The following is a 15,074-nucleotide window of genomic DNA, read 5'->3' on the forward strand; positions in this document are numbered from 1 at the left end:
GTATATATTCCATGCACAGGAGACTGCACAAAGGCATAGAGATGGGAGAACGAAGCATAAGAAGAGAGGATGGAGAGATAACTTGCTTGTAACTTAAGAGTTTGATAAGTTAGAGCAGTATGAATTAAGTCTGAGAGAAAGGGATCAAATTGTAATGTTTTCAATGCATTATTTGTACTTTGAGAAGCAATGGGGAGCCCCTGAAGATTTTTGAGTAGAGGAGTAGCATAATCATAGTGGTACATTAGGACAATTATTTAAGAATCAGTGTGAAGGATGGAATGGAGAGAGGGTAAATTAGAGGCAGGACCTAGAGGCAGGAAGACTGATGGGGGCTATTAAAAGTCTGGGTGAAAAAAAATCAGGCCCTGAACACAGGTGGTAATTGAGAGGAGGGGATAGAGATATTGCCAAGGTGGAAACAGTAAGAGTTGGTAAATATTTGGATTCATGAAATCAAGGATCATTGTCATTATCAGTGAATGGTTACTATATTTAAAGATTACTAGAAGAATGTAAAACAATATTTTGCTTGATTTGATTCTCTTGTCCAAAATCTAAGATGAATTCAGTCTTGCATAGGATAAAAGTGGTTTTAGTTAGCCTTTTTGTGATTATGCATGCTAATAAAGGGTGGTATTTTATTTTCTGGTCCCCATTTATAGGTGGAATTAACATTAAAATGGACTCTACTTCTCATGAGTTGCCTGTGAGGACTCTGGAGCACATTGCCTCTACGCTTGGATGCAATCTGACCGATGAGAAGCTTGCTTTGTACCTGGATGAACAGGATGAGCTAAAGCACTTCCAAGAATGTTTCCATATTCCAAAAATGAAGGATCTACCTTTAAGTGAGAAATACAATCAATGGGGAAGTTTTTTATCTTCTGCATATGCTTATTATCATGCATTAACATGGGAAAGATTTATGATTTCTTCAGCATAGAGAACTCTCAGTATGGGAACACCTTCCACCAATGCAGATTACAGTTCTTTGTGACACAGGAGATGAATTCTAGGGGTTAAATGACTTGCACAGGATCATATTGCTTGTAAGTGTGGCAACTGAACCCAGGTCTTCCTGACTCAAAGTCCAGCTCTCCTTCTATCGTGACACGCTTCCTTAGGGTTTTACACAGAACTTTGGAAAATATTGAAACGTTGCATAATAGATCCATTGCAGTCATATTTGAGAGCATCAGGTCTCTAGTGCTACCAACTAAATCAACCTATCAGTCTGTCTCAGCCCCAAATGCTTTATGTTCACATTCCTCTTTTGAGAAATATTCTAAAGCATAGTACTTTACAAAGTGCTTGTGCTGTCACTTATCTTCTTTGAACAATATAGTGACTGATTGAACATTATAGGCAGACACATTTCCTTTTAATGGATTTAGACTGTAATGTCTTTAAGTACTTATAGCTCAAGCAATTACTTTCAATACAATATATTTTAGCATCTTCTATTTGGTTTACTCAGTTGATGGTAGTATTGTATTTTAAGTGAATTTTATTCTGGTACCTCCAGCTTCTGTTGAGAGAGGGGATATGTGATTATATGTTTCTTCATGTGATGAGGGTAAAGGAATTACATATATACTGGAGAATAAAGAAAAGATGATGTCTTGGAAATGCTCTCTGAAAAAAATCAACATTTTCTAAGAGACTAGCAATGACATTGGTTATGGGAACTTCTTAAAAATAATATATAGGAAACATAAGGTGTCATTTTTCATACTTGATTTTATTCAACTTCAAATCATTGAAGATGACTGCATAGATTTAATTGAATTCTCTTCTGGAAGTGTTGATTTCAATGGATATCATAGTGGGCATTTCTCATTTTCTCAATTGATGCAAATGCAAATTTGTAGGCCCTAAGTAAGGAAGGTGGGGATAAGAGGTATTATTTAACCGGATAAGGTGATGAAGTTAAGTTAAATGAAAATGCTGCCAGGATATTACTCTGCTATTTTAACTTTGATTTTAACTTTCTGTCCTTGGTGAGATAAAATAATCCTTAGTGGTTTGGAATTACATTCTTGTGTCATTTAGAAGTGGAAATTTATTTTTGTTTTGCATTGATTTGATAATTTCTAAGATTCTTCTAGTTCTAAAATTCTGAATTCTATGACTAAACTTATTGAATTAATTCACATTGTTTATCATCTAATGCATGTAAAGCATTTAGCACAATGCCTGGCACATAGTAAGTGCTACATAAATGTTAGTTGCTGTTACTACTACTACTACTACTACTACTACTACTACTACTACTACTACCATTACTATATTTTTAGGAATTTCTGTTTAAAATAATTGAATGTGTAAATTAGCGAGAGCTGGAAGGAAAGGAACTCTGAAATCATAAATCAGACAAATTTTAGGTGGCAGGTATTTTATTGAATTAGATCTTTCCTTGTCCACCTCTCTCCTTCCAGATTTTCCCCTTGGAACCTTTTTGGAAAATGAAGACTTTATGTCTTTCTTTAATACTATAGAACAGAGATGTCAAACTCCTGTTGGCCATAGGCAGCCTATGAAAGTTCCCTGAGGCCGGAACCAGATTAAAATGTAATCAGGAAATGTTTTTTAAAATAAAAATAAAAAAATAAAAATATAACACAATATGGTCAATTTGTTGTCTTCTAAGTCAATATATGACCCACTGGAATCCTTTCTATAAGAGTGAGACACCAATGCTTGAAAAGACACTAAAGAAGGTAAAATACCTTTGTTTCACTATGTGATTTCATTTGTTCTTAAGTTTTTGCCAGTTTTTTTTTGTAAAATGTCAAAAACAAGAGATGTGGGGCAGCTAGATGGCCCAGTAGATAGAACACCAGCCCTGGAGTCAGGAGGACTTGAGTTGAAATCCAGGCTGAGATACTTTGTAGCAGTGTGACCCTGGGCAAGTCGTTTAGCCTTGAGTGCATGCGCAGGCACACACACACACACACACACACACACACACACACACACACACACACACACACACAGATACTAGGTTCCTAAATTTCAGCCCTTTGTAATTAAAACAAATTTTAAAATTATAAATAATTCACTTATTTAATCTAAAAGTACTATTTGGATAACCTATAATTTAAATACATTTTACCTAATATAATTTTATGATCTAATCAGATTATGCATAATATATCACCTTTTTTCCTAAACTGACAAAATGCATTTAGAAACATAAAAATACTAAAAAGTTTGCATATATTTTAATTTTCCTTAAAATCTATTGTGATTTTTTTGAAATGAGAGGTAGAAAGGAAGCACAAGCAATTTAAAGCATTATTTTTATCACCATTACACAATTTTCAGAAACTTATCATCTGTATTTACACATTTGTTTTCTCACAAACTGCTTTGTTGATTGCAATCTGAACATACTATCCAGGAAAAAGCTACACAGAAAGGAGTTTTTAGATCATTACTTCTTTCTATCTTTGATTAAGCCACTAGAGAAATCTTTTTTCATATAAAAATATATTCTTATTCATATAAAAATATATTCTTAGCTTCTACAACTCATCCCTTCTGAGGAAGGAGTAAGTTAAGCAAATGATGAGTTTAAAGAGACAAGCCAGAACGGATCTGTCTGAGAGATGCTAGACATCCCCATTTTCTATTTCTCTAACCCTTACTCCTTTTCTGAGAAGGCCTCCACTGTGATTTCCACCTCTACCACCAATGGAATACAGGCAAGACTAAGGTTGTTATTTTTTCCTCTAAATCTGCAATCTCTTCTAACTTAAGCCACTATTTATCTAGTCATTCATGTTTGAAATTTCAATGTTCTATCTTTTCTACTCCCCTGTTCTTCATCTTTTATATTGATTCCCCACATATTGAATCCTTTTTATTTAAGTCCTGGCAATTCTGTCTTCTGTTCCTTTCCATTGTCTCCCCCACCAGACACACACCACACACACACACACACACACACACACACACCCTAGTACCATACAAACTGTCATTATTACCTACCTGAGTTACTATAGTAGCACCTATACTCTTTCCCCAATTTAATCTATCATTCATATGCCTGATTGTCTTTATATACGTAGATATGACCATTTATTTAGCTGCTAAGTAATTATTAAGCACTACGATGTGCCAGGCACTATGTCGGGTGCTAAGGTAGGGAAGGCGATAGGGATTAGATCTGTGCTTTACTTGATATAGGGCACACTCATGTGAGGAAATTCTCTTTACCAGTGCAGGTTAGCTCCTTATCTGTTAGAGAGAGCACTGGTTGGTTAAATGACCTACCTAGTCACATAACTGGTATGAGTCAGAGGCAGCACTGGAAGCTAGGTCTCTATCCGTTATTCCATACTGCCTCTTAATACAAGGAATAAACAGGGAAAAAGAAAACTGTACCTGATTGCTAGGAGCTTACATTATATGAGGAAGAAGTAACATATACAAAGACATGTCAGTCAACTAGCATTTTTAAGTGCTTACTATGTGCCATGTAGTGTGTTGAATAGTAGGTATACAACAATAATAACAACAGCAACAACTAATCAAAAGACATCTGCTCTCAAGGAGCTTACAGTCTAATGAGGGAGACAAAATGCAAAAAAAAAACAACCCAACTATATATAAACACAACATGTTCAGGATAAATTGAAGATTATCAACAGAGAGAAGGCACTGGCCTTGGGAAATATTAGGAAAGTCTTCTTATGAAAGTTGGAACTTTAGTTACAACTTGAATGAAGCCAGGGAAGCTAGAAGGCAGAGATGAGGAGAGAGGGAATTCCAGGAATGGTGGACAGCCAGTGTAATGCTTGGAGCTAGACGATCAAGTGCTGTGTCTGAGAAAAAGAAAGGAAGCCAGTGTCACCGTATACCACAGTACCTGGGGAAGGTACAAGATGTAAGGAGACTTGAAAACTAGGAAGGGGCCAAGTTATGCAGTTTTTTATTAGTCAAGTAAATGAAAAATAGTTTTGTGGGAATCCCACTGAGAACCAAGGAAATCAAGAAAGGCCTCTTTTTTGGAGGCCTTTTGAGCTGAATGAGCCTTGAAGAATAGGAGGGATTTTAAGAAATGAAGGTAAGGAGAAAGGGCATTCCAGCTAATCAATAAATAAGGATTTATTAATTGCCTACCCTGTCTCAGGCACTGTTAGGTACTAAACATACAATGATAAAAATGAAATGTTCCCTACCCTCAAAAATGCCTTCGTTCTAGAGACAGGAAGACAACATGTACAAATGTAACTACATACAAAATAAATACAAAGTCATTTATTTGCATTTAAAGATACTATTCTGAGAAGGGGTCCATAGGTTTTAGCAGATTGCCAAAAGGGTCCATGACACACAAAAAGGTTAAGAACCCCTGTTCTGTGATATGTCACATGGTGATCTTATCAGATCCTGGAGTTCAGTTATCATCTCTATGTAGATGATTCCCAGATCTATGTATGCAGAGGCAGCTAGTGGTGTAGTAGATAGCACACTGGACCTGGAGTCATGAAGACCTGAGTTCAAATACAGCTACAGAGCTTACTCGCTATGTGACCCTGGGCAAGTCACTTAAACTCTGTTTGCCTCAGTTTCCTCAGCTGTAAAATGGAGATAATGACATTACCTATCATGCAGGATTGTTGTAAGGATCAAATGAGAGAATATTTGTAAAGTGTTTAGCACTCGTAGGCGCTACATAAATGCTTAATCCCTTCTTTTTCCATCCCTCATTTCCTTCCTTAGCTCCATTTCCAATCATAAACTTCTTTTTGATCATCACAAACTGGATTTCCTGGAAGCATCTCAAACTGATTAACTCATTAGCTTTTCCTACAAACCTTCTCTTCTTCCCAATTTTCTTATTGCTGTTGATGTTGAGGGCACAACCATCCTCCCAGTTATTAAAGTTTACAACCTCAGTGCCATCCTTAACTCCTCACTTGAACCCTCACCACATATTCAATCTGTTAACAAATTTTGCCATTTTTTACCCTTACATCATCTCTATTATACATCCCCTTCTCTCTGCTCACATAGGTACCACCCTATTATAGACTTTTATCATGTCTTGCCTGAACTATCACAATAGCCTTCCAGTTTTCTTGTCTTAAGTCTCTCCCCACTCCAATTCAGCATCTACTCATCTGCCAAAGTGAATTTTACTACTAGTCTGACCATTGCACTACCTACTTAATTAACCTAGGTAGCAGTTGTTTCTTACCTCTAGGATCAAATTAAAAATCCTTTTTTTTTGGGGGGGGAGGGTCATTTCAAGCCCTCCAGAACCTCACCTCTTTGTATAATTTGCAATCTTCTCATACTTTACTCCCTTTCATATGTTATAAAATCAACTTATACTGGGTTAATAATGGCTGTTCCTCATACACAACACTCCATTTCCTGAGTAGATGCCTTTGTACTGGCCATTACCCTTCCTGAAATGTTCTCTCTTAACTCTGCCTCCTAGCTTTCCTGTCTCTTTTAAAAAAAATTTTAATTATTTTTATTTCTTTAAATTTTTCCTAATTACATGTGAAAACTTTTAACAATCTTTTTTTTTTAAATTTTGAGTGCCAAATTCTCCTCTTCCCTCCTGCTCCTCCATACTCCTTGAGAAGGCAAGCAATTTGATTTCAATTATACATGTAACCTCATGCAAAATGTATTTCTATATTAGACATGTTATAAAAGAAAATACAAACAAAATTTAAAAAAAAACAAAAATAAAGAAAGTTTGAAAAGTTATGCTTCCATCTACATTCAGAGTTCATCTGTTCTCTCTGGAGGTAAATAGCAATTTTCTTCTTGGATCCTTTGAAATTATCTTAGATCATTGTCTCTTTCATAATTGGTCATCCTTACAATACTGTTGTTACTGTATACAATGTTCTCCTGGTTTTGCTTATGTCATTTGCATGAATTCATACAAGTCTTCCCAGGTTTTTCTGAAACCATCTTTCTTATAGCACAATAGTATTCCATCACAGTCATGTACTACAAATTGTTCAGCCACTCCCAGACTGATGGGCATCCCCCTTCCCAATTTCCAATTCTTTGCCACCACAAAAAGAGCTCCTATAAATATTTTTTTTGCATGAAAATGTCCTTTTCTCTCTCCTTTGATCTCTTTGGGATACAGACCTAGTAGTGGTATTGCTGGGTTAAAGAGTGTACACAGTTTTTATAGGCCTTTGAGCATAGCTCCAAATTGTTCTCCAAGATGATTACATTAGTTCAGAACTCCACCAACAATGCATTAGTGTACCAATTTTTCCATATCCCCTCTAGCATTTAACCTTTCTGTCATGTTAGCCAATCTGACAGGCATAAGGTGATTTCTCAGAGTTGTTTTAATTTTGATTTCTCTAATCACTAGTGATTTAAAGTGGTTTTTTTTTTTATGTGATGAGTGATTCTTTTGATTTCTTCCTCTTTGGAACTTCCTGTTTATTTCCTTTGATCATTTATCAACTGGGGAATGGCTCTTATTTTTATACATGTGGCTCAGTTCCCTATATATTTGAAAAATAAGGCCTTTATCAGAGTAACTTATATATTTCCCCAGTTTCCTATTTTCCTTCTAATTTTTGCTCCATTAGTTGTGTTTGTACAAAAGCCTTTTAATTTCATGTAATCAAAATTATCTATTTTAGTTCTTGTAACCCTCTTTTTTCTCTTATTTGGACATAAACTCTTCTCTTATACATAGATCTGACACGTACATTTTCTATACTCCCCTAATTTACTGATGATATCACATTTTTTCCTGGCTTCTTTCAAGACTCAGCTAAGATGCAGCCTTCCACAGGAAGTCTTTCCTAGTAATTCCCCAATTCCTTTTGAGTTATAAATTTAGCCACTTTTTAAACATAATTGCAAAATAGTTGGATTAATTCAAAGTTTAACCAACAGTGTATTAATGTATCAGTATATAAAAACCCAGCTACTATTGACTATTCACATCTTTAGTTATCTTTTCTAATTTGTTAAGCATGATACAGACCACTGGGGTTGCTTTGGTTTACATTTCCCTTACAATTTGGAGCAATTTTTTATTTGTTTAATAGTTTGACAGTCTTCTTTTTGAGAACAATGTATTCATATCCTCTGACCTCTTAAGCACTTGGATTTGGATTTACATAATTTTTTTTCCATTTTATTTAACTTTTCAATTAACTAGCATTTATTTTCTCTCTCTCACCCACTCTCCTATTTAAAAGAAAAACAAAATCCTTATAACAAATATGCATAGTCAAGCAAAATAAATTCCAACACTATTGATGTCCAAAACCACATTTTATTCTTTATCTTGAATCCATCACCTTCTTTAGGACATAGGTAGCATAGAACATCTATGTCTGGAATAGAGCAGTCAAACTGCAGGCCATAAAATGTCTGGGGAAACTCTCCTGAGGCCAGAATAATATTGAAATATAATTGGGAAATGTTTAACAAAATAAATAAAAATACAGTGCCTCATAGATAATGTTAATTTGTGATTTTCTAAGTCAATATGTGGCCTGTGGTAATCTATTTCTTTTTGAGTTTGATTCCACTGCTTTAGAGTCATGCTTGGGATTTGCATTTATCAGAGATCTTGTCTATAAAAGGTCTTTGTCATTATACTGTTTTTGCCATTATATAAGTTGTTCTGCTTTTGCTTACTTCATTCTGTATGAGCTCATACAACTATTCTTAGGTTTCTCAGAAGTCATCCCTTGTGTACCATTTCTTACAGAATGATAGTTTTCCATTATATTTATATGCCATAATTTGTTCAGCCATTCCCCAGCCTTATATATTTTATTAATTCCCTATATATCTTGGATATCCTTTCTCAGAGATATATGATACAAAGATATTTTCCCATGGGTCAGATTTACTTATTCTAGTTATATTGATTAGATTTTAGCAACAGCTTTTCAATTTTTATCTGTTTTGGTATTTTGCCTCCTACTGGGGAAAAAATACAATACAAGCATACACTAAGAAACAAATATCACAAGGGGTCATAAAGAGAGTCAAATAAGAGGAGGACCTGAGAGCGATTTTTGATAAGTTTTTTTTAACTTATCAAATGATTTTAAAATAAGAAAGGAAAGGGGCAAGGTAAAGGACACATTAGTAGAAAAAAGGGAGGCTTGATAGGGGGGCTTATCTTATAATCAGAGGTGCAAATAGAATTCTATATAAAGATGAAAGAGGTGAGGAGAGTGGGTATCACTTAATCATCACTTTCATCTGAACTTGTCACAGAAGGGTGAAACATGAACACATACATAAACAAACACAGAAAAATAGTTTATTGTAGAAATATATTCAACTTGAGGGTGGAGCAAAGATGGCAGAGTAAAGGCAGGGACTCGCCTTAGCTCTCCCCCAAACCACTCCAAATACCTTTAAAAATGACTGTAAACAAATTATAGAGCAGCAGAACCCACAAAAAGACACAATGAAACAAATTTCCAGCCCAAGACAACTGGGAAAGTTAACAGGAAAGGTCTGTTGCACCAGGCTGAGAGAGGAACACGGTCCAGCACAGGCCGTGCCAATGCAGATCAGGCCTAGCAAAACTGAAGCAGGCCTTGGGATAACTGAATCATTGGCAATAGTAGCTGTTTCCAGACCTCTCAACCCACAGACTCCAAAGACAACTTAGAAGGTCAGCAGGAAAGGTCTGTCATACCTGAGGAAGAGTGGAGTGCATTCCAGCACAGGCCTGGCCTCAGCAAACCAGGAGCAGGCCTTGGGAGTGACTGAATCAGCAGCAGTGGCAGTAGCTGCTTCCAGAGTTCTCAGCCCACAGATGGTAAGGGGATCAAACACCTGGTCAGAAGGAGATTACAGGGGTCTTTTTCCTAGCACTGAGGTAGGACCCTGTTGCTTTGCCCACACTCAGCTTCAGGTTGCAGTCCTGGATGGCAGTCCCAGGGCAAGGAGGAGGACTAGCATAGCAGACCTTGTAGCCTCAGTGGAAGGGGGGACCCTCCTCACAATTCTAGGACAGAAAAAAATGCTTGTGGTCACTCACACACTAGAGGACAGGCCAGGAGAGTAATAAACACCTCTCCTTAGATCATATCACTTTGGAAGAACTGAAAACTTACAGGTCCCTGAAAGTATCTCTGAAAACAGCTGCATAAAACCTTTGAGCTTAGGACAATGCACCCTATACCCTGGAAGCAGAGCCGTACTTTAACAAAGAGTTAAAAGTCAAGTATTAGGCTAGGAAAATGAGCAAACAACAGAAAAAAATTCTGACTATAGAAAGTTACTATGGTGACAAGGAAGATCAAAATACTCACTCAGAAGAAGCCTACAAAGTCAAAGCTTCTACATCCAAAGTCTCCAAGAAAAATATGAATTGGTTGTAGTCCATGGAAAAGCTCAAAAAGGAATTTGAAACTCAAGTAAGAGAGATAGAGGAAAAATTGGGAAGAGAAATAAGAGTGATGCAAGAAAATCAGGAAAAATGAGTCAACAGATTGGTAAAAGAGACACAAAAAATACTGAAGAAAATAGCACCTTAAAAACTGACTAGGCTAAATGGTGAGAGAGGTCCAAAAAGCCAATGAGGAGAAGAATGCCTTACAAAGTAGAATTGGCCAAATGGAAAAGGAGATCCAAAAGCTCACGGAAGAAAATAATTCCTTAAAAATTAGAATGGAGCAAATGTAAACTAATGACTTTATGAGAAATGAAGAAACAATAAAACAAAATCAAAAGAATGAAAAAATAGAAGACAATATGAAATATCTCCTTGGAAAAAAAAAAAAACAACTGACCTGAAAAATAGATCCAGGAGAGATAATTTAAAAATTATTGGACTATCTGAAAGTCATGATTAAAAAAAAAAGAGCCTAGAAATTATCTTTCAAGAAATTATCAAGGAAAACTGCCCTGATATTCTAGAACCAGAGGGTAACATAGAAATGGAAAGAATCCATCTATCACCTCCTGAAAGAGATCCCAAAATGAAAACTGCCAAGAATATTATAGCCAAATTCCAGAGTTCCAAGAAAAAAATATTGTAAGCAGCCAGAAAGAAACAATTCAAGTATGGTGGAGCCACAGTCAGGGTAACACAAGATTTAGCAGCTTCTACATTAAAGAATCATAGGGCTTGGAATATAACATTCTGGAGGGTAAAGGAGCTAGGGTTATAACCAAGAATCACCTGACCAGCAAAATTGAGTGTAATCCTTCAGGGAAAAAAAATTCACATTCAATGAGATAGAGAACTTTAAAATATTCTTGATGAAAAAAAAACAGAGCTGAATAGAAAATTTGACTTTCAAATATAAGACTCAAGAAAAGCATGAAAAGGTAAACAGGAAAAAGAAGATCATAAGGGACTCAGTAAGGTTAAATTGTTTGCATTCCTAATGGGAAGATGATATTTGTGAGTCATAAGACCTTTCTCATTATTAGGGTAGTTAGGAGGAGTATATATATATAGAAAGAGGGCATAGGTATGAGTTGAATGTTAAGGAATGATATCTAAAAAATAAAGTTAAGAGGTGAAAGAGGAATGTACTGGGGAAAAAAGAAAGGGAGAGGTAGAATGGGATAAATTATCTCACATAAAGGAGACAAGAAAAAACTTTTATAGTGGAGGAGAAGAGGAGGGAGGTGAGAGGGAGTGAGTGAAACTTATTCTTATCAGAATTGGCTCAAAGAGGGAATAACATACACCCTCACTTGGGAATACAAATATATCTTGCCCTACAGGAAAGTAGAAGGGGAAGAGGATAAGGTAAGTGGAGGGGTGGGGGTGGGAGAAGTATGATAGAAGGTAGAACAGATTAGGGGAGGGGGTAGTCAGAAGCAAAACACCTTTTAGGAGGGACAGAGTGAAAGGAGAGAGAGAATAGAAAAAATGGGGGGATAGAATGGAGGGAAATACAGTTAGCAATAGTAACTGTGAGAAAAATTTTGAAGCAAGTTTGTCTGATAGAGACCTCTTTTCTCAAAAATATAGAAAACTAAGTTAAATTTATAATTTATGAAATTAATAATATAATAATATAAATATAAATACTAATATAAAATTTATAAAAATAAGAGCCATTCCTAATTAATAAATGATAAAAAAAACATTACTTCAGATGAAGTAATCAAAGCTATGTATAGACCTATGGAAAAATACTCTAACTCACTATTGATTGGAGAAATGCAAATTAAAACAATTTTGAGGTATGCAACAGATGACTTTTTTTTTGTTTTGGAGGTGGGGTGGGGAAGCAATCAGGGTTAAGTAACTTTCTCAGAGTCACACAGCTTGTAAGTGTCTGAGGCCAGATTTGAACTCAGATCCTTCTGACTTTAGGGCTGTATCTACTGTGCCAGCTAGCTGCTCCTCTAGATGTTTTTTTTTTTTTATTGTGCAGCAATCATTATCTCAGAGAAAGCAACAGCAAAAAAAGACTGATAAAAAGAGTTAAATGAGAAAATTACATTCTGCTGAAAGGTACCATAGATAATTAATCTCAACACACACATGTATATATATATATATACACATGTGTGTGTATATATGTATGTATATGTATATATGTGTATATATGTATATATGTGTATATATGTATATGTATATGTATACATATGTATATATATGTATATGTGTGTGTTATATAAGGCATAGCATTTAAATACTTATAGAAAAAGCTAAATAAGTCACCGGTAGAAATAATGAAACCTTAATAGAGAAGAGCCACAGTGTGCCCTTTTCCTAGCTGACAAATCTAACCAAGAGCTGGAGGAGGAAGAGGAGGAAGAAGAGAAGAGAAGAAAGCTAGAGGTATGAATAGAAATTAAGAAAAACTTGAAGATCTCTAGCAATTATTGAATGAGAATATGAAGAAGTAGCTTTCTTAGCTGTGCATGACACCTTTACAAAAACTGACCATTTCTAAAAATCTCTACAGAAATTTTAATTAAAAAAATTTTTTTTTTTGGCTAGGTAGTGGGGTTAAGTGACTTGCCCAGGGTCACACAGCTAGTAAGTGTCAAGTGTCTGAGGCCAGATTTGAACTCAGGTCCTCCTGACTCCAGGGCCAGTGCTTTATCCACTGCACCACCTAGCTGCCCCACTACAGAAATTTTAAATACATATTTTACTTATTACAATGAAATAAAAAATTTTAATCAATGACAGGCCACTAAAAAGAATTAAGAATTAACTGAATGCTAAATAATTTAATCATAAATAAAAAGGGGTCATTCCAGAAAAGAAAAGACATGATGAATAATTTCACTAAAAATAATGAAAACAATAAGACAACATATAAAATTTTGGGTTGATAATCAAAGCAATTCTTAAAATGTATGTCTCCAAAGACTTTCTTCAAAAAAAAAATCAGTACATTGGACATGGAATTAAAAAAAAAGAAAGTCAACAAATTAAGAAACCCCAATTAAACACCAAAATAGAAATCCTGAAAATCAAAGAAGAAATTAATAAAATCAAAAATAAATTAACCATTGAAGTAAAAAAATAGAGCTAGAAGGTGATTTTTGCTAAAAGTATTAAAATATACAAAGCATTAGCAAATTTGAATAGAAAAAGAGAAAAACATATTATCAGTATCAAAAATGAAAATGAATTTCCAACAATTGAAGGAGAAATAAGGAATATTAATGGAAACTATTTTGCCTAACTATATGCCAATAAAATCAACAATTTAAATGGATGAAATTTTTTGTAAAAATATAAAATACCTAGATGAACAGAACAAGAAAAACATTTAAAAACCCAATTTCCAAAACAGAAAAGATATAATTATAAATGGATCCCCAAAGAAGAAAGCAATCTGAGATTAGTTGTATTTATACATTCTCTCAAACACTCAAAGAACAATTAATTCCAGTATTATTCACATTTTTAAAGAATAGTAAAAAGAGAGAGCCCTGCAAATTCATCCTATGATAAAAATGTGGTTGTAGTACCTAAACTCAGAATCAAAGCAGAAAAAAGAAAGCTTTAGAACAATATCTGTAATGAAAATTGAGGCAAAAATTTAGTAAAATATTAGCAAAAAGGCAATAGCATATGCAAAGATATACTCTATGACCAGGTTGGATTTTTTACCAAGAATGCTGTATTGGTTTAATATTAGCAAAATTATAAACATAACTGAGCATGTTAATAAAAAAAACCCCAATATATTATTACATCAACAGATATAGAAAAATATTTTGACAAAATATAATAACTGTTTCTGTCAGTAAAAAAAAGCCAAACAAACCTCAGTGGTGGAATGGAGAGAGCACTGGGCATGGAATTAAGAAGATTCATCTTCATGACTTCATATCTAGTCTCACACTTACTAGCTATGTGACTCTGGGCAAGTCATTTAACCCTGTTGCCTCAATTCCTCATCTGTAAAATGAATGGAGAAGGAAATGGCAAACCACTCTAGGATCTTAGCCAAGAAAATCCTGAAAAGGATTAGCAGAGAAATGGATACAACTGAACAACAACAAAAAAGAAGAAAGCCTGTATTACAGTCCTTTCTAATAAAAGAAGAGAGTAAATCAAGGATGTCCATTGTTACCACTTCTTTTTGACGTAGAACTGAAATCCTAAAGAAAGCAATGACAAAAATACACACACACACACACACACACACACACACACACACACACACAATTTTCTCTTGCGCATGATATGATAGTGTATTTAAATCCATACCCCCACAAGATAAGAGAAAATGGTATAGGTCTTATATGGGCAAATATATGGATAGCAGCTCTGTGGTGGCAAAAAACCCTGAAAACTAAGGAGATGTCTAACAACTGAGAATGATTCAACAAATTATGGCATGAAATGAAATATTATTTTGATATAAGAAATGAAAAAAACAACAACTTGGGAAGCAGTATTGGGAAGAGTTGTGTGAATGGATACAGAGTGAAGTGCTTAGAACTAGGAGAACAGTTCATATTATAACATTAATATCATAAAAACAAGTAACTTTGAAAGACCTAACTGATCAGTCCCGATCCTAGAGGACTGATGATAAGAATGATTCTCTTGTGCTCACATAGAGACTATGTACTGTCATGTGCAAAATCAGATATAC

General features: G+C 34.9%; 1 protein-coding gene across 6 annotated transcripts in view; it reads left to right on the forward strand.

Moving 5' to 3' along the window:
* KYNU (kynureninase) overlaps positions 1–15,074 on the forward strand; it is a 156,874-nt gene that overhangs the window by 24,725 nt on the left and 117,075 nt on the right. For 4 of the 6 annotated variants that reach the window (XM_020984723.2, XM_020984722.2, XM_020984721.2 and 1 more), the window contains one exon: positions 666–851. The exons of 1 other annotated variant lie outside the window; for it this stretch is intronic. In XM_020984723.2, the coding sequence (XP_020840382.1) occupies positions 683–851 (169 nt within the window). In that variant the 5' untranslated portion in view covers positions 666–682. Of the gene's footprint in view, positions 1–665; positions 1,053–15,074 lie in introns of those variants that run through there. One more of the 6 variants, XM_020984724.2, reaches the window with a different exon arrangement.

The sequence above is a fragment of the Phascolarctos cinereus genome, unplaced genomic scaffold (genome assembly GCF_003287225.1).
Source record: "Phascolarctos cinereus isolate Bilbo 61053 unplaced genomic scaffold, phaCin_HiC Scaffold_726;HRSCAF=1367, whole genome shotgun sequence".
Lineage (NCBI taxonomy): Eukaryota > Metazoa > Chordata > Mammalia > Diprotodontia > Phascolarctidae > Phascolarctos > Phascolarctos cinereus.